The sequence below is a fragment of the Antechinus flavipes genome, chromosome 2 (genome assembly GCF_016432865.1).
Source record: "Antechinus flavipes isolate AdamAnt ecotype Samford, QLD, Australia chromosome 2, AdamAnt_v2, whole genome shotgun sequence".
Lineage (NCBI taxonomy): Eukaryota > Metazoa > Chordata > Mammalia > Dasyuromorphia > Dasyuridae > Antechinus > Antechinus flavipes.
Genome location: NC_067399.1, coordinates 367,775,056 through 367,801,248, shown reverse-complemented (window position 1 = coordinate 367,801,248; position 26,193 = coordinate 367,775,056). Strand labels below are relative to the sequence as shown.

Genomic DNA, 26,193 nt, shown 5'->3' with positions numbered 1-26,193 from the left:
TCCATTTTTCCCCGTTCAGTAAACTCCAGTGGCCCCTTATTAATTTCAAAGTCAAATATAAAATTCTTTCATTTGCGTTATAGCCCTTCATAACCAGTCCTTCCCAACCTTTCCCATCAGACCATAAATTCTTCCTGATGTTGAGTTCCATCCAATATGGTTGCCTGGCTGACTGCAAATGTACATAAGTATATATACAAATGCTCATATAGCAGATAGCTGAGCCTAGAATCAGGAAAATCTGAATTCAAATCTGGCTTTAGACATTTACTAAACTACTTGTGTAACCCTAAGCAAGTCACTTTATGCCCCAGTTTCCTCATCTGCAAAATGATCTGGAGAAGGGAATGTCAAACCACTCTAATATTTTTGTCCAAAAAACTCCAAGATGGGTCACAAAGAGTCATGGCTGAAAAACAACTAAACAACAACAACAACAAAACAAATGCAATGAGAAAAAGAGCAGGAGATTTGGAATCGGAAAATCTGGTTCACATCCTGACTTGTTTCTAGCTTTGTGACTTTAGACAAATTTTTAAACTCTCTGGGTTTCAGTTTTCTGATGCAAAAATATGAGGGTCCAGATCAGGTGAACTCTGAGGCAGGGAATCTGTGCTCTTGTGGGGAAAACAACAACAATAACAGAATCATTTTTATTTTTATCCTTGCTGAGTCCTGGATGGGCCTTTTTAAGTGGAACTTATTAGCAAGTTTCTGGGCTCCTTCCTCTAACTAGCCTTTTCTGAGAAGGCAGATTCCTTTGATGACTAGTCAAAATAAACAGAATTAGAAGAGAACCAACAAGCCAGCGAGCTTTTTAAAATTCAAACAGTCCTACCTTTAAGAGGGTAACCATTGTTTAGCTTTACCTGTTACCTGGGTGAGGAAACCCAAACCATGGTTGGAAAAGACAGTTTATATAATAAAGACCTTAAGTGAATAACCTAATATGAGTCAACAGTGTTGACATGGCAACCAAGTAAACTAATGTGATTTTGATTGAATTCAATTTGCTTGGAGCACCTATTAATCTTGCAGAGCAGTCACTGATCTGTACTGAAGCCTCCTATACTGATGAAACCACTGGACTGGTCTGAAAAACAAGCTGTCTTGCCATGATGCAAAATATAATAGTAGATACAGATAGAGGGTGTGCCTCAGTCAGAAAAATCACTGATTGTTTGACCTTCATACCCCTTTTTCTCTGACCGTGTGAAGCAGTTGCTAATCTGAGTTAGTAGTAGGAATTTTTTCACTGAGATTTCCTCCTCTTAATGAAATCACAGTTTAGCCTCTGCTTCTACTTGCCTTCCTAGCAGGTAGGTGGAGCAGTATATAGAACACTGGGAGCAGGCCCTGAGTTCAAATCCAGCATCAGACACTGTGTGATCCTGTACAGGTCATTCAATCTGTTTAATTCAGTTTCCTCAATTGTGAAATGGACAGTTTTAGACTTAAAAGGGATCTTAGAGGCCAATTAGTCCAACTATCTTATTTTACAGATAGTGAAACTGAGTCCCAGAGAGGGTGACCTATCAAAGATCATATGTGTAATAAGTAACAGAACCCAGAACTGAATCTGGATCTTTTGCCATAGTCAGTATTTTTCCCATGGTACTATATTGCTTAAAGAGATAGATTAGACAAAACATGGCCATCGATTGGATATTGAGAAGTGAGAGTGAGAGAAGAGGAAGAATAGAAGAAGAAATCAAAATTACAAGCCTAATGTTGGAAACTTGGGTCAAAGATGGTTGTTCCCAAAACAGAATTAGGGAAATTTGGAGGAGGGGTAGTTGAAGGGAGAGAAAATTAAATGGGAGTATCACTTTTTCCATTTTATAGACTTGATTTCTCAATGGAACTTATGCAATTTCAGATCATATGAGGAGAATGAATTCTATTTTAGAGAATGATGTTCCTATAAACATCTATGTAATTGGAGATGTACAGCAGGTAATTGGTGATGTGAGACTGGAATTTAGATAGAGATTAGGGCTAGATAGAAATATTTTTGAGTCAACTGCATAGATAATAATTAGACCCTTAGAAACTGAGGAGATGAAAAAGCAGCCTAGGACAGAAGGTTGGGGAACATTTAACAGTTAGTAGAATGGAAGACAGATGATGATTCAACAAAACGAGAGTGCAGTCAGATAGGAAGAGGGCCAGGAAAAAAATGTTACAAAAACCAAAGGAGAAGAGAATATCTTGGTGGAGGGGCTATTCAACAGTGTTAAAAACTTCAGAGAGCTCAGGAAGGAGAAGGACTAATTTGAGAATCATCACTGATAGAATGATAGAGAGATTTCAGTCAAGAGGTGGAGTTGGAAGCAAAAATTTCAAGAGATTGAGAAATGAGTAGGATATGATGAAATATAATGTCATTTGGCTTTGTCCCAGGACTTAGGCTGTAGACAAGAGAAGAGATATGAGGAGATTTTGAGGGGATGAAGTTGAAGAGAGTCAAATAAAACTTTTGAAAATAGCAATGACTGGGTTGTGGTTTTATGGTATGGGCATCAGAAAAGAAGTAGCAGAAAAGGAGAGCTCTAATAGTCACTTTCTTATCTCCAAAGGGACAGACTTCTCGTGGGAGACTGAAGGGAATACAAGAATATGAGTTGGATTGGCAAGAAGGATCATCCTCGTTCTGATAACTAGAGCTAATGTGGGGAGATTGAGTGATAATATTCCGAAGTATAAAATAATCTTAAAAATAAGAGGGGAAAGGGTTTTAAGGATTCCATCTTTGAGCATCCTTGAGAGTCTCCTGCCTTCATCACTCCTCCACTAAGACCTAGGACTTGGGCTGGTCCTGAGGAGCTCCAGAGAGCTAGTCTGGATGGTATATTTTAATCACCCCAGTGTCGGGGCTCTATAAAGCACAGTACATTTTGGCGCCTAAATAGAGGATAAGAGGAAGGACATCATTCTCCTCATCAAAATAGCTGACATTTACAAAGGACTTTAAGATTTGCAAAGTGCTTTACATATAAATACACACATGTATACATATGTATCTGTATAATATATATATATACACATAGATATGTATATGAATAATATATTTACATACACACATGCAAGTTGATTCTTACAATAACTTTGAGAAGCACAGTTTTATTATTATCCCTATTTTACAGAAGAGGAAACTAAGGCTGGCAGTGACTTGGCTGGGATCACACAATTAGTATATATCTGAAGCAAGATTCAAATTCACCATACTGACCCCAAATCCAACATTATCTACCAAGCCACCTAGCCTCTACTTTCTTTTCTTTTAAAAAAAAAAAAAAGTCAATAGTATTGTATTTTTCCAAATGCATGTTGAAAGATAGTTTTCAAAATTCTTTTTGTAAGACTTTGTGTTCTGAATTTTTCTCCCTCCTTCCCTTACCCTCCCTAAAACAGCAAATAATTTGATATAGTCTTTTATTTCTTTTGGGGATTTTTTTTTTATAGAAAGCTTTTTATTTTCAAAACACATGCATACATAGTTTTCAACATTCACCCTTGCAAAACCTTATGTTCCAATTTTTTTTCTTCCTTCCTTTCTCTCACGCCCTCTCCTAGATGGCAAGTAATCCAACATATGTTAAACATGTGATTCTTCTACACATATTTCCACAATTATCTTGTTGCATAAGAAAAATCAGATCAAAAAGGGAAAAAGATGAGAAAGAAAACAAAATGCCAGCAAACAATAACAACAAAAAGTGAAAGTACTATGTTATGACTCACATTCAGTCCCCATAATCCTCTCTCTGGGTCCAGATGGCTCTCTTCATCACAAAACCATTGCTACTGACCTGAGTCACCTCACTGTTGAAAAGTAGCTTTTTATTTTTCAAAACACATGCAAAGATAGTTTTCAACATTCACTCTTGCAAGACCTTGTGTTCCAAATTTTTCTCCCTCCCCATCTGCCCCCTCTTCTATATAGCACGTAATCCAATATAGATTAAACATGTGCAGTTCTTCTAAATATATTTCCATATTTGTCATGTTGTACCAAAAAATCAGAACAAAAGAAGAAAAAATCATGAAAAAGAAAAAACAAACCAACAATAATCACAAAAAGTGAAAATACTATACTTCGATCCACATACAGTCTATATAGTTCTCTGATTGGATGCAGATGGCATTTTCCATAACAAGTCTATTGAAAATTGTAGCCTCTATTTTCTCAGTAAAGTAGGAATTGAGACTATGCTAAAAAAGGAAGGGGAAATGTAGGAAGCTTGAGAAGAAATTTGGAACAGTCACCACTTAGGAAGGGTGTAATAGAGAATCAGTCATTGAACAATGAAGACTATGGGCAACAGTGAAGACCTAAGTGAGATTAGACTATGAATATCAGCCTATAGTGGACCCAGTCAGCGAAGTCTTGTGACTTTCTCTAACAGCCTTCAAAAGCTACAGACTGGGTGGAGGTAACCATTACTGGCAAAATAACAAGCCCTGAGTAGTGATAGGACAAGAGGAAAAGGAGTAGAGGAGATTGTATAATAGGACTGATCAATTATAGAGTCTGGATGGCAAAGGGAAGAAAATGAAGTTCAAGCAGAACGGCATGTACTGGAAGGAGGGGAATGCCTGAAGGTGGCAAAGAAGACTCCATTGACTTAGGAAGTGTTGATAGAGATGGACAGATAGAAGGCAGTCAATCAGAAAGAGGAATTTCAGAGTTTTGACTCACAGAGATAGAATTGTTTATAAGTGATGGTGAGATGAAAGTGTATGCTTAAGCTGCAGTGAAGTTGAAGGACAAGAGACTAGGGAGGAATATGAAATGGGTGTGTAGGGAAGTCTTCAAGGTGGGGACAGGATAGAGAGCAAGACTGTGTGTGAATAAGGGACTGAATTCCAGGAGAAGCAGCATGGTGTGACAGAGCACTGCCAAGTACCTGACATATACAAACACTTTAAAATATTTATTGATTGGTTCAAATTCTGCATTGGGTACTTACTAGCTATATGACAAGTCATTTAACCTCTGAACACCATCTTTTTCAGCTTTAAAACTGGAAACAATAGCATCTATTCTAAGGAAGTAGTTGGCTGGCACAGTGATTTATGTGTGCTGGCCCTGGAATCAGGAAGACCTGAATTCAAATCTGTCCTCAGATGTTTATTATCTGTGTAACCTTGGGCAAATCACTTAACCCTGTTTGCCTTAATCCACTATTGAAGGAAAGGCCCTGGAATCAGGAGGACCTGAATTCAAATCTAGCCTCAGATATTTATTATCTGTGTAACCTTGGGCAAATCACTTAACCCTGTTTGCCTTAATCCACTATTGAAGGAAAGGCCCTGGAATCAGGAGGATCTGAATTCATATCTGTCCTCAGATGTTTATTATCTGTGTAACCTTGGGCAAATCACTTAACCCTGTTTGCCTTAATCCACCATTGAAGGAAAGGGAAAAGCTCTCCAGTGGCTTTGCTATGGACAATATTAGTGTAGCTATGGGCCACAGGGTCATAAAGAGTCAGATTAATTGAATGCCTGAAGAATAGCATCTATCTTATAGGGTTGTTGTGAAGATAATTGAGATTGTATGTAAAGTGCTTTTTTTGACCTTAAGTAGTTATATCAACATAAGCTAATCTTGTTGAGACATGAGGAAGAATGGCTTGGGTACCTACATGTACCTCCCAACTAAGATCTGAATAGGATGATCCATAGGAGTGAACTTCAGAGGAAAAGAAAGGCCTGTGAATAGTGGTGGCAAATGGATGGATGATCAGGAAATGGCAGTGAGGAACAAGGAGTATCTATGCCCTGACCTATTATTTTGGAGTTCTGAGAAAAGTTATATCTAGTGCTAAAATGGGTGACTAGAGATATAAGAGAGAAACTGCACAAATCCCAGGGAAAAACCAGGTCTCCAGAATGGGGAAGGTGATATTCCTGCTCTCTTTTAATCTTGTCACTGATTTTGAACCTACATATTGAGAATGAAGGACTTCAGCCACCCTACGGACACAGCCAAAGGATGGTTGCCAGGATGTTGAGAGGACTAGAGGCTGTGTGTTATGAAGAGTAGGTGAAGTAATGCTTTCTGTAGGGAGGAAGTGATCCCCTAGGCTAATACCCAAATTAGAGAGATGTCTGGAGTTGGGGAAGGATGGTGGATTATAGCCATGGCTGGCTGGCCAGTATAGAGGGTGTTGTCAGGGTTGATGATGGAGCTGGTTCTGAAATGCTTTCCCTTAGCTCAAACTTGGAGGTTCCTCACTCAGCCTTGGTTTAAGGTCCTTCTGTGCAATCAGCCCGGGGAAAGTATTTTGGATTATCTGATTTAGAGTAAGGGGGAAACACTAGATGGTTTTGAGCATGGCTAGGTCGGGAGCAAGGTTTCTGCTGCAGATTGTAAAATCTCCCTTAGCAGGAGTAGCATTTTATCTTCTTTGGGAATTTATAGGGCAAACACCACCCAGTCACCCCTGAGGCTTAGACCTCCTGGAAACTCTGAGGTTTACCAGGCAAAGGGGCAGAGCTTTGGGAGGCTTCAAGCAGATATTGGTGTGACCTCGATTTATACAGCTACACAGCTATCTGTGGTGTAGTGGATAGAGCCAGTTTTGCAATCAGTTTGGCTTGAATTCAAGTTCTGTGGGGGACTTGGGGAAATCAATTCTCCTTTCACAGTCCTAGGCAAATCTCCAAGATCCTGCATTGCTGAGCAGTTGATGATCCAAATTCCTAATAGTAGCCAGCATTTATAGAGCACTTTAAAGTTTGCACAGTGTTTTCCAAATATTAGCCCATTTGATCCTTGCAACAACCCTCTGAGGTAGGTGGTATTATCATTCCTATTTTACAGGTGAGGAAACTGAGACTTGGCCAGGGTTATACAGATAGTGTCTGAGGCTGGCATCTTCCTAAATCCACGCTCAGCACTGTTGAGCTCCAATGTATCACCAGCTGTGTCACCTCATGGAGCTGGAGTTTCCTCTCAGGAAGTTCATCATGCCAGTGAAATTACAGGAGTGACTGAGGGGAGAAAACACCTAAATATCTGTGAAAAAAGTTCCGGTCTGGAGGTAGAACACATGGGTTTTAGTTCTGTTTCTTCTACCAGATTGCTGTGAGATGTTGAGTAAATCACTTGTCCCGTCTGGACCTCAGTTTCTTCCTATATAAATTGAGGAATTCTTGGTCATGTTAACACTTTAGCTTCCTCTGCACCATTTTTAGAGATGATGGAGAAAGAATGCTGCAGGGTTTTTAGTGTAATGTATTGAGAAGAGCAATTTTCAGAGCAGAAAGGCAGGGCTACTCAGTTGTTTCAGGCGAGTTGGGAGGCAGAATGGGAAGGGTCTGTTTGGGGGAATAAATGGGTCTGACTCTCTCTTTTCCTCCCTCTTTCCTCAGTCTCGAAGTGTGGACAAGCAGCATGCAGTCATCAACTATAACCAGGACAAGGATGAACACTGGGTGAAGGATCTTGGCAGCTTAAATGGGGTGAGTTGGCCTCTGGGGTCTCCACTTTCTCTGAAGACTGAAGTCAGTTTTGTCTCCTTTGCCTCCACGCCCTTGTTACCCATTGCTGAAGATGGGGGGAAGGGATATTTTTCCAAATAGTTCTATCTTCAGGTGAGAGTAATTCTATGAAGAAAACGGGCTTATTCTTTTTCTCTCTTCCCCGTCCCTCCCTCCTTTCTTCTCTCCCTTCTTCCCTTCCTTCTTCCTCCCTCCCTCCTTCTTTCCTTTCTTTCTTTTTAAAATTAAGAGGCAAAGATTTTATTATGTTGCTAAGGTCAGGTTCAATCTATAAGGTTTTTACATTGTATTCTATTCCATTGTATTTCTTTCTTTTTCTTTTTTTTTTTAAAGCTTTTTTATTTTCAAAATGTATGCATAATTTGCATATTTAAGTCTATATAAGTATTGGTTCAAGAAACTGAGTGTGTTTAACATGATGGCAATAAGATTCAGGAAGAATTTGGTAGCTACCTTCAAAAATTGAGAGGGCTGTTATATGAAAGAGGTGACTCTTCAAATACTTTCCTCATTTTAGACATGAGGAAACTGAGGCAGAAGAAAAAGAAAGTGACTTGTACACAATTATATTTCAATAAATGTCAAAGCCTTACCTTTTTAATGCTTTTTTTGAACCTTAAATAAAAATAAATAAATGTCAAAGTCCCTTGCCCCCTATTATGGGAGCAACCTACTAGTGGCTGCTGGATGTTATGGGAGCCACCGGCTAGTGGCTTCGGGGATCCAACTCAGATCAGCAGAATGGATCCCTTCACATGAGAGTATGATAATGATACAAAGAGACTGAGAGATAATTGCCTTGTCTGACCTCTCTCCTCTTCCCTCTTGCCTCCAATTTATTTCATTCCAAGCACAAGCAATATCTGTGTCAGTAAAGGCTGATTTGCAATTCCTTCAAGAGTGTTATGATTCACAGCTGTGGGGGCTTTTGGAGGATCGACCTACCCTTTCACACTTAAATGTGAATGAAAACTTTACACTTGTCCTTAACAGCCCCCATCTTCTTACCATCCCAGTTTCTTTTCTAAAGATTATGAACAAATACATATAATATCCCCTAACCAGGGTAGCAAGTGGTACAATGGATTGAATGCTGGATCTGGAAATAGGAAGACCTGAGTTCAGACATTAGCTGTATAACTCTGGGCAAGTCACATAACCCTCACATAATGCCTCAATTTCTTAATCGATAAAATGAGCTAAAGAGGGGCAGCTAGGTGGTGCAGTGGATAGAGCACCAGCCCTGAAGTCAGGAGTACAAATCTGGTCTCAGACACTTAACAGTTCCTACTGTGTGACCCTGAGCAAGTCACTTAATCTCAATTGCCTCAGGCGGGGGAAAAAAGAGCTAGAGAAGGAAATGGCAAACTACTCCAGTACCTTTGCCAAGAAAACCCCAAACAGGATCATGGAAAGTCAGACATGACTAAATGATCACAATAACTTGATCAGGGGTAATTGAATTGAATATCTTGTAGCCTTTGAATTATTATTTTTAAATTTTTACAGAATCAGAATATGCTCAAGGAAATAGTGGAGTATAGAGAAAAGGATGCCAGAGTCAGAAGACCCAAGTTTCAGATCGGGTTCTGTGACAATGTGCATGTCGCTATGCATTATATAGGATGTCCCCAAAATCTTAGTGACTTTTAAAACTTGAATATCTTAGTTGTATTGTATATAAGTTCAAAGTTGGAAGGTTGCTTCCTTTATGGTTTATCTAGTCCAAGAATTTTTAACCTTTTTGTGTGTGATAAACATCTCTCACAGCTTGGTAAAGTCTATGGATGGACTCCTTTCTCACAAAAATGCTTTTGAATGTACAAAATAAAATACTTAGGATTATGAAGGAAACCAAGTCTACCGAAAAACAATTATCTGAATGTTAAGAAACAAATGTGGTTAAGAACCTCTCATCTAGACCAAACCACTTATTTTACAGATGAGTTTACAGCTACAGTTAAATGACTTGTCCAGTATCATACAGGTAGTTAGTGAGAGAATTGCAACTTGAATCCAGGTTCTTAAACTCTAAAGCCAATCTTCATTTCCCTGTACCTCATCTTTAAAAGGGGGGATATTAACAATTATATTCAACTTGCTGGGTAGTTATGAGGATGAAGAGCTAAATATATGTGAATTTTATAAAGGATGATAAAATATATACCTATAATTTTACGCCTATAAATTTATGCCTATAATTTCTGAGGAGGCTGAGCCTGGTACATCCCTTGAGTTTAGGAGCTCTTAATTTCAGTAGGCTAAGTTGAAATGGTATCTAAGCTGAGTTAGGCATCAGTATGAGTCTGCAAAATGGGGGCAGGCCACTCGGCTATCCAAGGAAGGGCAAACTGCAGAGGTTGGAAACAGAGAAGATCAAAGCTTCCATGCTGATAGCTAGTAAAATCTAAGTAGCCATGGCACTTCCTGCCTGCTTGAGATATACATTCATAAATGAGTTATTATTTTTCCCCCCAAAGAGAGACAATCCATCTGTCCGGGGCCATTTGGTGCAAAGACAAGCAGGAACAAATCTCAGTCACCTCAGAAAGCATCACTGTGTCCTTTTTTGAGCTCTTAGTTTTTAGTGCTTTGCACAAAGCTAAGTGCCATTCCTCATAATAGTCCCTTGTCACCATTTTTATATATGGAGACCCTGAGGCTCAGAGAGAGGAAGTGACATTTCAAAGATAATAGTTGTTTTATATTTTTATTGATGACCTCATGTCAATAAGGAAAAAATTAAACATTGTCCAGTGACCTTTCTTTAAGGTTGTCAGGGACATGTGAGGTATATTTTTGAAAGTTTTTCATTCTGACTAATTTAAAATAATTTTAAATGTCTTGTTGCTTAGAAAGAATAGTCTTCAGACTGGGAAATTTTCACTGTGGCTCATAGCCCAAGGTTTCTGGAGATCCTAAAGTGTTACTGTATAAATTTTTGGCAACAGTTCTTTCTATGGAATTTTCCAAAAGAATTCTGGGGCCAATCTGAATTGGAGTTGCAAAGACCTGGGTTTGAATTCTGATTGACATATTTAAAACTTATATATCCTTGGGCAAATCACAAAATCACAAATCACTTTCTGTCTTTGAGCTTCAGTTTTCTCATCATTTAAATGAGGCCCCTTATACTTTGTGCCATCTTTCAGGGCTATTGTAAAAAAGCACTTTGGAAACCTCTAGTTGCTGGAGAATTCCAGTCATTATTCACACAATTTCTCCTGTTTGCCGTGAGCTTGCCAACCAGCTTTGACATGTTTTTATTCCAGGAGATTAGGAATGATAAGGGGAGAGAAGTGGAAAGAAAGTTCAGCATGGTCCTGAGAGGCATTATCTACCTACAATTGAACATTAGCCTATCCAGGATAATTCTTTATGGGGTAAAAGTCTAATCCTATATCTCCTTTCTCCACACAGACATTTGTGAATGATGTGCGCATTCCTGACCAGAAATATGTCACTCTGAAACTCAACGATGTTATCCGCTTTGGCTACGATATCCTTTTTTTGGTGTGGTTTGGGTCTTCCTGGGGTTTCCCTATTTTTTCCCACCCTGTCTGTTTCTTCCTGTCTCTCATTTCCCTGAGAGCCAGACTTTTTCTGGTTCTGCAGAGTTGTACTTGGAAGTCCATCAGGTGACATCCACTGATGTAGCATTGTGATGGTGTGCTTATAGTTCATTCAATTGAGGGAAGTGATAATTAGGCCAAGGTCATGTGTTCATCTCTACGCAGACCACTCAGTCTCCAAGAGAGAAGACCTATTTCAGGCTCCTGACATCTAAATAAACATCCTTCATTGACTGTGGGTCCCAAGAGGCACAAGGTGAGGAAAGTATAAGTGGCTTAGTGTATACACCCCTGAGGCTAGAAACTGTGGTTGATAGTGGAAAGTCAGGAAGGTCATCCCTATGTGAAGGTACTGTCGAACTAGTTTTCTGTCCTTTAGGAGGAGGAGTATTTTGTTTACATTGAGATCACAGCGAGATTTTTTTCCCCTTCCTTTCTCTCATTGCCCTTACTGTATCAATTTATTTACATAAACAGTGAATACATTAACAATTTATTGATTCTCACTCAGCTTTGTGCTTGGTAGTTACTCTGTGAGAGAGTCAGGGGAGGAGAATCAGGTCTTGCCTTCTTCATCTGGGAGAAAAATAGAAGAGGAGCAGACCAAAACCTGGGAATGGGGGGAGTAAAGTATTGGAGATATGAAATAGCTCAAATTTAATAAAGTTAAATGTTTTCTTCTATAGATCTAGGGTCCTCAATGTAGTGTCCTCAGCAGGTGCAGATTACAACCAACCCATGTTCCTCATCCTTTGTGAATTTTGTCAGTATTGTCTCATAATCGTTGAATGAATAAAAAAGCACTTATTAAATATTATGATATGTAAAATCCCATGCGAGGCAATGAACATACTAAGTCAGGCTAGAAGTAAGGCTAATGGCAGGGACAAGGATTTGGGAGGATTAGAGTGGGGCAGATGGAAAGACTTTTAATGCCCTCAGACTTTCTCCTGCCACAATGGCAGCTGGTCAGTAGTTGCGGATGGTGAATGCAGGGCGGGGAGGATGATAGGTTTCATCTATATATGCATGACTCCCCTTTATGATAGCTGTGGGAAAGGTTGAAGGGAAAGGGAAAGGAGGAAGCAAAGGATGAGATGGATAAATAGTGTCATGGAAACCATGAACAAATTTGAGAAACAGTGGAGGATAGAAGAATCTAGCATGCTATGGACTATGGAATCATGAAGAGTTGGACATGACTGAATTACTGAACAGCAACAATAACAAATGGTAGCTATGGCTGACAGCAAAGTTAGTAATCTGGAGGACACTGCAGTTCTCAAGGCATTTGAACCCAGGGGAGGATCATCAGAGTTTCAGGGAAGGGAGAGGTTGAGGTGTTGGTGCTGATGTGAGCTGCCTGGTACATGCCTCCTCTTGTCTTACTCTCAGGGTGCCTTGCTGCCATAACGACACAGGCTGGTAAGCCCTAAAAGTGGAAGTTATTTGGTAACTGGTCTTGATAGTGGCCAGGTGTCAGGTCCCCTCTTCACAGGGGTTGCTGCTTCCCTCCATCTCTTCTGCAGAAAAAATTGACATGCTTGGAAGACTTCCTTTAAGTCTGCTTGCTCACCTTTGTAGTTCTTGGGCTACCCCTTGTTCTCATGACCTGGCCAGCACACCTCCTGGGATCTGTATACCTGGGAAGCCTACATCAATCTTCTGAAGAAAACATTTCACATTATTAGATTTGGCCCATTATTTTAACCTTTTAAGTTTTTCTTGGCAAATTGAACATTATGCAATAAATGAGCTATCCTTTGATTCACATCTCTGGCACCTCCCTACTCTCAGGCTATGAGCTCCCTGGAAACGGGGTCATGGTATGTTTCTTGGGAATCTTTTTGAGATCACCAATTATACTTCCTCAGTTGTATGTGGTTCCAAAACTACTCAGTTTTTCAAATGCAATCTGGGGTCATGAAACAGACACATTTGTGATGGTATTTATCAAACAAGAAATTTTGTTTGATTATAGATCCTGAAGTAAAAGGGACTATTGAGGCCGTCTAGTCCAACTCCCTCATTTTATATGTAAGGAAATTGAAGCCCAGGGAGGTTGTGAAGCTCAGTCATACCAGATAGTAAATGCTAGAAGTGAGATTTGAATTCAGGATCTCTGACTCCAGAACCGATTTTTTCCCCTAACATATTCTTATCTTAGTTTGAGGAGAATTTTTAATGTGATATTTTATATTACCTAGTCAAATGCATTTTTGGCAATCAGCAATTAATAAAGACAATGGGATCTTGTATTCTTTGCACCTTTTAGTCAATGAACACATGATCTTTAGGACAAAATAGTCTTCCTAATTTCATTCTTATATTTTTATCTGCTTTGATCAAAATGAGAAAAGGATTGGTAGTTATTGATATTTTCTCAATCACATTTTTGGGATAATAAAATCATGGGCTAATAATAATATTTGGCTTATTCCTGTGCCACCATTTTTTGGTTATCTTCTCCTTTCTAGTCTGTCTATAAAATGCTTCTTCAAAATTGTGTTAGCATGAAAACACATATTCTCTTGGTGTCCTCAAATGTCATTTCGATTTCCCAAGATAACATATCAGGGACTGAAATTTCAGGGTCCAAATGTAGTGTTTCCTCTGTCATTCATGATGAAAATAGATAATTAGAAACATTGGCAAATTAGTTTCCTTTCTGCTGATTAGTTTCTATTCTGCTGATTTCAGCTAAGCAGGCTTATGGGATGATGTGCATCAGTTATGTTTCAAACCAAGCTTCCATTTCTCTTTTATTTTATGAGGTGAGAGTGCCCAAAACCTTTCCATGTCTTTTTGTGTTGTTTTTTCTTTTAATTAAAATTTTTTGTGTTATTTTGCAAATGAATTTATATTTTAAACTGGTGGTGCCATTAGCTACCACATCACTCTGCTGGGCAAGGAGATGAAGTGGTGTCTAGGTTCTGTAGGTCTACTTATTCTGAAGATTGTTTTACATTATTTAAAACCTTTCCAGATAGTAGTGATGATTAAAGGTGACACCTTTGCCTTTTTTCAGTTAGTATTTTTTCCAGCAGGAGTGGCTTGTTTTGAACAGGCCATATTGAAATTATCACATTTATCTTCAGCATTTCCTCATCTTTATCCCCTAATTTGATGTTGACTTTGATTTTTTGTTTTAACTAGTCAATGGTCTGACATGATTCTCATAAAAGATCATAGATTGGAGTTTTTCTTATGAATAAATGGTAGCATAAGATCATAGGTTTCATTAGGGGGGAGAGGGGATTGCTGATCTTTGTTGCTTACTATATCCAGAATTTTCTAGTCCTTTTTTAGGTCATCTATAAATTTTTGACCTTTCCGTTCTCAAATCTGAACTATGTTTTTCAACATACTGTTCACATTTCTTCCTTGTGCTTCCTGTCACATTGAAAACATGAATATCAAAACATCTGCAAACTTGATGTGAAGAAGCGTGTCAGATTGTTTAAAGATTTTCTGTACCTCTTCAGATGCTACAACAGATGCTATCACATCAGCTTCAGCCATCTTTAGTGGCAGTCTTTTTGTTTGTATTCATTACAAACACAATAGGACAAAATGACCAAATGTTCCAGGGGACTGTGATTCTTGACTTTGGGCAGACAGCAGAACCCCTTTGGTCAATTATTTTGTTTTCCTTTTCAAGGAAAACCTGTTAGTCATCATTCCTTGTAGCTGAAATTTCCTTCTAACTTTTGCTTTGTTTTGTTTTTGAGACTATGGATGTTGAGGTAATTTGAGTTTTCTGATCATATGTCAATCTGTTGATCTTTGGATAAAGATCTTACATTTAGAGGACCAACAGTTATTTTTATAAGCAGTCTAAAAACTGGGGTTCTGAGGACCTTCTGCTTTTCTTTTTTCATTACTTTACCTCTGCAGAAGGGGGCTATATAAAACTGAGGGCCTGAGCAAGTCAGTTGATCTCCATTTTGCCTGAATTTCTTCATCTGTAAAATGGGGATAATGATAATATCTACTTCCCAAGGTTGTTGTGATGAAGAAATGAGATAATAAATTATAAAGCATTTGAGTGCCTGACACATAGTAAACTCTATATAAATATGAACTATTATTATTATTATTTTGTATTTTTCTTTTTGTCATGAATTGCCATTGCCAAATAATTTATTAATCAGAAGCTAATTTCCTTGTGAGGAGCTTCTTCAGTGGTTCTTGAATAAAAGATAAACTTTTGCTGAGACTATATTCAAAATCTTTTCAGTCTGGTTAGAACATGACAGAACAAAAATCCTGCTGGCATAGCCCCTAAGGGCCTGATATCACCTTCAGGCTACGGTGAGGTTTCACAGAAGATTTGGTAGAGAAAGATGAAATGTAATTAGGATAAATATAAATCTTTCACTTGGGTTCAATCAACTTTACAGGTACAGGATAAGGGAAGAATATTTAGGCAAATTTGTGACAAGAAGATCTTATAAATGGAAAGCAAATGAGTCAACGATATGACATAATATCTAATAAAGACAATTCTTTCCTTTATTCTATAAAATAGGCATAATAGATGGCATGAGAAAAATGTTCTTTAAAGTTGTTGAAGTAGGATGTTCATTTCTGGGTACCATGTTTTAGGAAGGGCTTTACCAATTTTTATCATGTCTAAAGGACAATGTTCTGAATGTTGAGGAGACTAGAGAATATGCAATATAAAAATCTATTGAAGGAACTGGGAGTGTTTAAGTGCCTTTCAGTATTTGAAGGGGTGTGATGGAGGAGGAGGAATTAGTTTTGTTCTTTTTGGCTCCAAGAAGCAAAGCCTGGAGCTAGGAAAAAAGCAAAAAATTCAGAGAAGATAATTTGAGTTTGATGTAAAGGAAAAATTCTTCATTATAACTATCCACAAGTAGAATGGGCTGCCTAAGGAGGTGAGGCTCCTCTGCCTCTGGAAATTTTCAACTGTAGGATGGGTCACTACTTGTTGAAAATTTTGAGAGAAGATCCCCCATGCCTTAAATGTTCTCCCTTCTCATTATTCCTCTTAAAGCCCTTTGTTTCATTTAGCACTCATCCAAGGTGCTCCCTCCTTTCTGATTATTTGCCCCTCCAAAAAAAATTTCCACCTTTGTATTTATTTCATATGTTTTTGCATATATTGCTTCTCCCTATAGAACATAAGCTCCTTGAGATAGCTTTGAGCTGAGATGCCTAGAATACACTAGAAGCTTATTAAACATTTCATTTTTTCAGGAATGGTGTAAACTAATGGATTTGTGAAGTTCCTTCCAAATCTGAGAGTCTGATTCTATGGGAAGGGAGAAAAAATAGACAGTCTTTGCATTGCTTGTAGTCTGGAAGAAGGAGGACTCATGATTAAGATATAGGTTGGGAACTATTAAGTACTACCTGTATAGACAGACCTGTAAGATCCAGAAAGTGAGAAGAGAAGGGAAAAATATCAGCATGGGTGAATGGGGCTAGAGTAATGTAAAAATGCTTGGGGACCATCCCCTTCGAACTAAGTTCCTTCTCATCACCTCTTCACCTCTTCTCCTCAGCCTCAGTCTTGCTTTGGTCAGTCAGAGACTGAGAAAGCAGTGGCTGCAGAAATAAGACTCTGTGTCTGGGGTCTTTAAAGTAGCCAGGATGAAATCTCAGAGGTCTTAGATATAGGGTTCAAAGTGACCTTACAAGTCCACGGTCCAGCTGACCCAGGAAACTCTGCTCCATTAAATCAAGTGACTTGCCCAGAATCACAGCTAACAATAATTTACTCATGGTATATGATGTAATGGAATATTATTGTTCTATAATGAATGATGAGCAGGCTGATTTCAGAGAAGACAGGAAAGACTTACATGAACTAATGTTAAATGAAGTGAGCAGAACCAAGAGAACATCATATACAGTGACAACAAGATTATGTGATAATAATTGTGATGGATTTGGCTCTTATCAACAATGTGGTGATTCAAGGCAATTTTAATAAATTTGGGATGCAAAATACCATCTGTATATGGATTGAAGCATAGTATTTTCACCTTTTTTTGTTTTTGTTTTTGTTTTCTTTTCCCTTTTGGTCTAATTTTTCTTGCCTAAAATGACAAATATAAAAATATATTTAAAAGATTGCATATATTTAATCTACATCAAATCACTTACTATCTTGAAGAAGGAGGAAGGGGAAGAGAGAAAAAAAAAAATGTGACACAGTTTTACAAAAATGAATGTTGAAAACTGTCCTTACATGTATTTGGAAAAATAAAATAAAAATAAAATACTATTGAAAATTTTTAAAAATTAACTCATTTTAAGGGTAGGGGGCAATAGGATGACCCCTAAGGTCTACTCAGTTTCCTCCTCTCCAGCTTTGGGGAATTGATTTTAGAGAAAAATCCCTCTTGAGCTCCCAACATCTCAGCAGAAGTTGAGGTTGTTGGCTGAGCCTTCTATTTGTATGCATCTCTAGTTAAGTTCAGTTAAGCAAAGTCCAGTTAACTAGAATTTGTAAAATGAAGGGGTTGGACTAGATTCTGAAGTCTCCTAACTTTAGATTTACTATTCTGCCACATAACAATTCAGTTTAAAAACATATTAAGTATTATTATTTGGCAAAACATTATGCTTCGTTCAGAGATCCAAATATGAAAAATACCTATCTCTCTCCTCTAGGATCTTACTATTGAATAGAGGACTGGGGAAGTGAATATGATGTAAAGAGAAATCCAGACATATGCTCTTGGAAAATGTGAGAAAGAGAAAGTTGTTTTCATTAGGTAGAGAATGGAGAGAGAAGCAGGGAAGGCTTCAGAGACAAAATGGCATCTGAGCTGAGCTTTAAAGGAAGAGTATGATTTCATCAGGTGATGATTCCAGGAAATAGGGATGGACTTGATTGAATGGGAGTAGGAGAGGTCAGGATGAGATTGAGGAATGGAAGTGAGTATTTGGCTGAATCAGAATCTGTGAAAATTTGTATGAAATAATGCTGGAAATGGGGGTTAAAGTCAGGTTTGGAAAGCCTTGAAAGGAATGTGTATTTGATTTTGTTGGTAATGGGAAAGTACTGCTGTGAGGAGATGGGTGAGGACTATTGGGTCTGAGTTGTTTACCCCAATAAAACCCCAAGCTAATGTTGCTTTTCTTTTGTAAAAGGGTTTATTGGCAGATTTGGTGAGATAATAGGACTCAGTCCTGGTTGTGTGACTGTGTGGTTCTGGGCAGACTCTCTGAGTCTGTAAAAACAAGAAACAACTATATTTGTGCTCTTTACTTCCTAGGATAGCTAGGATGTGAAGAACGTACTTTGCAAGCTTTGATATTCTATAAATCTAATTTGTCTTTTTTCCTTTGCACCCTCAGAGTGAATAAAATCCAGTCCTCCAGGTGCTTTATCTTTGTGTTTGTAGGTCTGCCCCTGGACAGGCCCCTCACTGTACTTTCCTTAATGCCTTTGTCTACATTCTAACCTGTACGTGTTAGAACATGTCCAACACAAGGTTCCTGAAGAGGCTTTGAAGGTAAGTCACCTTCTGGAGGGATGGACAGTGCCTTGTGGCACAGGACCAATGTTCACCTTTCTTTTAGTCCTTCACAAGGCAATCAGGAAAGTCTATCTTCTCAGACATAGAGCTCTGCCACTGACTCACTCTGACCTCGGGCAAATTCCTCTTTGTAAATGGGTCTGTCCATCTGTAAAATAAGGATAATAATAATTCGTGCCCTGTTTTTTTCTCTTGTAAGCCTCTGAGACTAGAAGATGGTGTAGGCTGTAAAGCCCTTTCCTCATGCTCCATTTATTTTAATATATAGGATTTAGATTTGAAGGAACCTTAGCAATCATGTAATCCAATCCCCTTATTAATGGGTACATAATTGAAGCCCGGAGTTGGAAAAGGGATTTTCCCAAGCTCCTCCTTCTAATAAGTGGCTACAAACATTTGTATAAGATAATGGGATTTTGAGCTGAAAGGAACTTCAGAGATCATCTAGTTCAACCCTTCTTTGCCCCATTATACAGAGTAGGAAACCAAAACTGAGATGGGGAATGCAACTTGTCCAAAGTGGTCTTTCTCCTACACTGGCAGGAAGGTATTTATTCTGGGCCTCAGTTTCACTAGCTATAAGATGGAGAATTGGACCAGATGGTTTCTTCTAATTTCTAAATTCTAATTTCCTTGGGAGTTCCTGGCTCTCATACCTCTCCCTCTTTCTGGAGTCAGATTCTAAAATGTGACTTTTTGAATGAATGATGATGCATCTTTGAATTCTAAACCCTCCCCCCACCAATACCTATATGGTATGTTTTCACTTCTGTTATTTTAATCCTGACAAAATGCCAAGTGTTATAGTTGTGATAATTCCCCCTTCAATGATTATAGGATTGAGATTTGGAAAGGGACTTTAGCTGTCACATAGTAAAATTTCCTAATTTTATGAAGGAGGAAATTTAGGTAGAATGAGAGGTAATGAGCTTGCTTAAGGCCACACCTCTGATAAATAGCATTTCCTCAAGTATCAGGCTGCATGTTTTGACAGATTATAAAACTGAGAAATGCTTTTTTTTCTTTCTCATTTTTTTCCTTTTTGATTTGATTTTTTTTTGCACAGCATAATAAATGTGGAAATATGTATAAAACAATTGTATGTTTAACCTATATTGGATTGCTTGCTGTCTAAAGGGGTAGGGAGAAGGAAGGATAAAAATTTGAAACACAAAGATTTACAAGAATGAATGTTGAAAACTATATTTGCATTTATTTTGAAAATAAAAAGCTATTATTAAAAAAATCCCAAAAATGCTATTATTAAAGTTTTTAAAAATTAATATCTTGTTTCTAAAGCAAATAAATAAATGTAAGAAAGCAGCAGTGTGTAGTAGTTGAAAATGTACTAGATTGGGTGTGGCTTTACACACCTTGACCCCATTTTACAGAAAGAGAAGCTGCCTTTCCTCTTCTGAACCTCAGCTTCCCCCTCTGTAAAATGGAGTCAAGGTGGGATTTGGACTAGACAGTTGCTAAGGTCTCTGCCAGCTCTTGGTTATTTGATTGGCTAAGTGACTGACTAAAAATCACTCATCCATTCTTCTTTCACTCCACTTATAAAACAGCCTATATCTCCTGTCCCTCTGTTTGACAAAGGGCTCAGGACAGGATTTAAAGGCTGGCCTTCCAGGAGATCATTAACAACAACAACAATACAACAACAATGATCAATTCTGATGGACATGGCCCTCTTCAACGATAAGATGAACCAAATCAGTTCCAATAGAGCATTAATAAATTAAACCAGCTACACCCAGCGAAAGAACTCTGGGAAATGAGTATGAACCACTTCATAGAATTCCCAATCCCTCTATTTTTGTCCACCTGCATTTTTGAGTTCCTTCACAGGTTAATTGTACTTTATTTCAAAGTCCAATTCTTCTTGTGCAGCAAAATAACTGTATGAACATGTATACATATTGTATTTAACATATGCTTTAATATATTTAACATATATTGGTCAACCTGTCATCTGGGGGAAAGGATGGGGGAAGGAAGGGAAAAATTGGGCCAAAAGGTCTTGCAGCTGTCAATGCTGAAAAATTACCCATGCATATAACTTGTAAATAAAAAGCTATATATATATATGAAAATAAAGGCTGGCCTTTTTTGAACCTTTAATTTAGGATTAAGTGGGCTCAGACTCCTGAGTATTGAATATAGAGGAAAGAATCAAGTTTCACCTAACTCTGCTGTAAAGGACAGGATACTTAAGGTTCAGTATGATTGATTTAAACAAGGTGTCTCAGTGGAATTGATAATATAATGGTTATCTAGTTTAGCACGTGATTTCTCTAATTCAGTATGATTGCCCTAGTGATATAACGAATGGTTTATACTCTGTATACTGTAATGATGTAATTATAATAGAACATATAAACTAGGACAAACTCAGCCAGGTGGGGACTAGAGCAGACTCAGAGAAGACAGAGGACTTGAGGCTAGAGCTCAAGATTTCAGACATAGAGAGACATTCTATCTTCATCAGCCTCTTGATGGCTCCCCACCGAGACCAAGGAAGGTCTGAAGGGCCTGCAGAAAGCTAGCTGAACTCCAGGCAAGGAGACAGACTGTGAAGGAGACAATAGAGAATTTGGAATTTATCCCTAGCTATTCTCTGCTGATTACTCAGCAGAAACAAAGGCTGGTCCCAAGACCTCCAGATAGCAAACCAGAACATTACACCGATTGCTGATGGCTATCGGTACTGACTGACAAGACATATTTCCACTATGGTCCTTGGTTTTCTCAAAACTGGAAGAGCCCTGCAATTAGATCAGCTTCTGCCATTTATTGGTTGTGTGGGCTTAGACAAGCCTCTTTCTGAGTCTCAGTTGCCTCATCTGTAAAATGGGGATAAGGATTCTTGACCTATTGACACTAGGATTGTTGTCAGAAAAGGGCTTTATGAAAAAAAAAAGAAATAATCTTGAAGGTGCTACATAAATGTCATTTTTGAAAGTCAGTGCAGTTTAGAAGAAGCTTATTCTGGGTTTAGGAGATCTGATTTCCAATCCTGTTAGTTTTTTTTCTTTGTAAAAGTGAAGATAATACTTGTACTATTTCTTTTGAGGGAAGTGCTTTGTAAAATTTAAAGCATTATAAAGTGGGAATGCTTAAGGTATTGGTCTTTCCTCCTCTCCCCCTCTCCACTGCCTCCAGCATTTCATAAATTGCAAAATCCTAAGTATAAAATAAATATTTATTCATAAATAATAAAATTAATATCTAATACTTTTTTCTTTTCATCCTCTTGAAGCTCATTTTCCTTACTTTTGGTTTCTGACCCTTGCCTTTCAGCATGAGAAATACACTAGCCAGCTCCAGATGAATTTTAAGGGTACAACTGTGAAGCGAGGGGATCCCCCACCAGACCTTGGTTCTTATTCTGAATCTCCACAGGCCAAACCAGAGAAGGGAGACCGGAGACCCATCACAGGTAAAATACTCGGGGATGAGGCATGGGGCAGAGCAGGGAGCACACATCTCAGATATAGGCACATAGACACATGTTTATCCAGAAGCATGCTTTGTTCAGACGTACATACAAGGCTGTTTCTGCCTACCTGGATTTGCATCCGAGTCAGGTTTGTGAAAGGCCATTGGTATGGTCTCTAATGTGGCTCTGGAAGGAATGGGGGTGAATGAGAGAGACAAGGGTTCAAGAGGCTCTCTCCCCTATATATCTCCTTTCTCTTGAGGGGAGCTGAGCTAGCCTGGGACAAGGATCAACTAGTAAATATTACTTAAGCATCAGCCACTGTGCTAGTATGGAGATACAGATAAAAATGAAATTGGAATTTATATTCTCTAGGGGAAGACAATATGTACAACATAACAACATGTACAAAATATGTACTAGTAAATACTAGGTAATCTTTTGGATGGGAGAGACATTAGCAATTGAAGGGGGATCAAAAAAGGCTTTATGGGAAGTACTCAGCTTGAACTGAGCTTGGAAGAAAGTTAGAAATTCCAAGAGGTAGAGGGGAAGAGGGAGCATATTGGAAATATGAGAAATAGGTCTTATGCCTCTGCAAAAGCCTAGAGATGAGAGATGGAAAGTCAATGTGAGGGAAAGCATGAAGACTCTTAACATACTTTATAGAATGGCTGAAGGGCAATGCTGAATGATAACCTTAGAAAGGTAGGTAAGAGTCAGGTGATAAAGGGCTTTACTTGTCAAGCAAAGGAATTTGTATTTGATCCTAGAAATAATAGAAATAATACTCTTGAACCAGATAGGGAATGGAAAAGTTGTAATGGAATGAAACAGTTGAATCTGATACAACTGCAATTGCACAAATATTTATTAAATCACTTACTTGGTGTAGGGGCCCTGTTCTTGGTGTTGCAGCAGATCATAAAATGGGTAAAGTATGGTTGGTTTACAGGGTTTTTAGTCTAGAAGAGGCAGAGGAGGAGAAGATCCAAACCCTGCCCTTCAAGTAGCTCATAGACTTGTAGAAACTTGTTACAAAGAACCACATACCAGCAAAAAGTTTATAAAAACTAAAATAACATTAATATCCAAAATTTATATAACTCATTAAATTTTACCCCTCACTTTCTCCAAGAAAATAAAATCCATTAAGCCCCTAGCCCCTGCTCCTTAGTTCAGTTGTGTTGTCTGATTGCAGGCTTCTGGGTTGCTTACTAGAACAGTTAGCAGTGTTAAATTACAAGCTATGGGCCCCATTGTGTGTTGTTCATCACTTAACCTCAATCTCTTCATCTGTAAGAAAAAGATTATATGCTTCTAGTACCTTTGTTTCAGAATTATTGTGAGAACTGTGCTTTGTAAATCTGGTAACTTCTACTAGAAGCTGCTAGACTGTTGTGTCAGCTTTGGAGGGTGATAAGGATATATTCTTTGGAAACATTTATTAAGTACCTACTGAATACCAAGCACTGTACTAAATTCCAGGGATACAAAAATGCCTTGTCCTCATGGAACTTGCCTGAGAGATAGTGTTATTATTATCCCCATTTTACAGATGAGAAAACAAGGCAAATTGGTTAAATGACATCCAAGGTTGCAGAGCAAATAAGTGTTTAAGGTGTTGCATTCAGGGATTCCTTACCTCCAGAGTTAATGTTCTATACATGGTCCCATCTCAGTGCCATAATTAATAGCTTTTATTTCTACAGTGGAGGACTTTTGTTGTTGTTTAGTTTGTTTAGTTGTTTAATTGTTTTCAATCATGTCCAATTCTTTGCAACTTCATTTGTGACTCATTCTAAGTAAATTCCTTTCCCAATTAATTTTCCAGATGAGGAAACTGAGGCAAACAAGGTTAAGTACTTTTCTCAGAGTCACACAACTAGTAAATGGCTGGAGCCAGTTTTGAATTCGGGAAGAGTTTCCTGTTTCCACGCCTGGAACTTTATCCTTGGCTGTCCCTAAGATTTGGGGCCAGATGAAGTCTTGAAGATAATCTACTTCACTTTCCCCTTATATTACTTTTTTGACATTGCATATATTTTATATATTTCCCCCCATTTTTTCCCATACATTCTTCCTTCCACACTTGAAAAGAAAATACAAAACCAATCCTTGAAATACACATAATCAAGATAGAAATTTTTCCCAATTGGCCACATCTAAAAACGACTGTTTTATTCTGTATTTTGAGTCCATCATCTATCTGTCAGGTGGTGGGTAGCTTCATTATTGGTCCTCTGGCATTGTGGTTGGTCACTGTGTTGATCAGAGTTCTTAAATTTTTCAAAGTTGTTTGACTTTAATGTTGTTTTGCTCACTTCACTCTGTATCGGTGTATACAAATTTTCTCAGGTTTCTCTGGGAAGATTTTCTCCTCTTCATCATTTCATCGGTTTGGTACAATAGTATTCCATTACTGTTATGTAACAAAATTTATTGAGCCATTCTTCTATTGATGGTCTCCAGTCCTTTGCTTCACAAAAAAGCTGCTATAAATATTTTTGCACATATGGCTTCCCTTTATTTTATAGATGGGGAAGCTGAAGTTAGCTAGTAAGTAACAAAGTCAAAATTTTTCTGATTGCCGATAAATTACTTGTTCTTTTCACTATCTCTTTCTGTTCATGGCATAAAGCTTTCCACTTCCAAGGCTCTATTCAGCATCTTGAGTATTGGACCTTTTTATAATTCCTGTGGTAGCTTTTTCCTTTTCTAGTTTTTCTCAGAAATGCTTTGGGTTTGAGGTGAAACTAAGCCTAGCCTTGGCTCTGACACATATTCCTGCAGCCTGGTCATTTGAGGATGCCTGAGGAGGATAGTAGAGAAGGCAAGCTAGGTTTGTGGTTCTCCTCCCTCTTCTTTTTTTTTTTTTTTAGTAGTATTTTTTTCCTAGTTATATGTAAAAATAATTTTCAACATTCATTTGTCCCTTGCCTCTTCCCTCCCCAAGATAGCAAGCAATTGTATATAGGTTAAATATGTGCATTTCTTTTAAATATATTTCCTTATTTGTCATGTTGTACAAGAAAAATCAGACCAAAAGGGAAAAAAACATGGGAAAGAAAGAGCAAACAAACATCAATAAAAGTGAAAATACCATGCTTCAATCAGCATTCAGTCTCCATAGTTCTCTCTCTGGATGTGGATGGCATTTTCCATCAAGTCTATTGGAATTGCCTTGAATCACTGCATTGTTGAGAAGAACCAAGGCCATCACAGTTGATCATCACATAATCTTGTTGTTGCTGTGTATAATGTTCTCTTGGTTCTGTTCACTTCACTCGGCATCAGTCATGTAAGTTTGTCTCCACTTTTGTGCCTGATTTCCTTGATAGCCTCAAATTTCTTTAACCCTATGGACTGGGTCCAACCTAGGGAAAAGGAGAGACCTGGGAAAAGCCTTCTTGTTCACTGTGTATAAATTGACATAGGATTCTTTTCTAAGGAATTACTGTTTAAAGAGGAAGATACTGAAGTTCCTTCTCATTGCAAGAAAATGTGTCTAACTGGAGAGACAAATATTACCAAGAACCATTACTATCTGTGAAGAACAGTTGATATAATATAGAATTCTTTACATCATTATAGGTATTCAAAAATGTTCTTGTATTCATCTTGGGCTAGTCAGTCTCCTGTTCTCTCTGGGTCCCATTACTTTTATTGAAAATGAGTGGGTAGGGCGTGTGTGGATTCTTGGGACCCTTCTGATACTGATCTTCTGTGTTTTTTTCTTTTTGTCCCAAATCATGATTTTACTGATGAAGGGATTGACTAGGATTCTATAACATAGTCCTAGAGAACTTTGTGGGGCACTTTAAGGTTATATGATTTACCCTGGTCACATAGCTAATAATAATAATCTTCCCAGAGAAACCAGAAGAAGAATTTGAACCCTAGATTTTCTGGATTTCCAAGATGGCTTTTATTCATTAGGCATAGCCTAATAACTATGAATGAGAATTTGTGAAATGTGAACATGCTCTATTTATGAGCTTTTTATTAACAATCTTTATTAACAATGACAATAATAGTGCAATACTTTATACAAGCTAGGTGATCAAAAAAGAAAAATATAAAAAGCCCCCTTATGGAACTAGACTATTTTAGATAAAGTCTACCACAGTTCAAGCGTGACTGGCTTTCA

The 26,193-nt window shown here is 38.1% G+C and overlaps 1 protein-coding gene across 2 annotated transcripts in view; it reads left to right on the top strand.

Annotated features, from left to right (window-relative positions):
• Positions 1–26,193, top strand: part of CEP170B (centrosomal protein 170B) — a 101,968-nt gene that overhangs the window by 31,754 nt on the left and 44,021 nt on the right. For both annotated transcript variants that reach the window (XM_051978260.1, XM_051978261.1), the window contains exons 3-6: positions 7,384–7,473; positions 10,933–11,013; positions 18,521–18,577; positions 21,905–22,043. In XM_051978260.1, the coding sequence (XP_051834220.1) occupies positions 7,384–7,473; positions 10,933–11,013; positions 18,521–18,577; positions 21,905–22,043 (367 nt within the window). The remainder of the gene's footprint in view (positions 1–7,383; positions 7,474–10,932; positions 11,014–18,520; positions 18,578–21,904; positions 22,044–26,193) is intronic.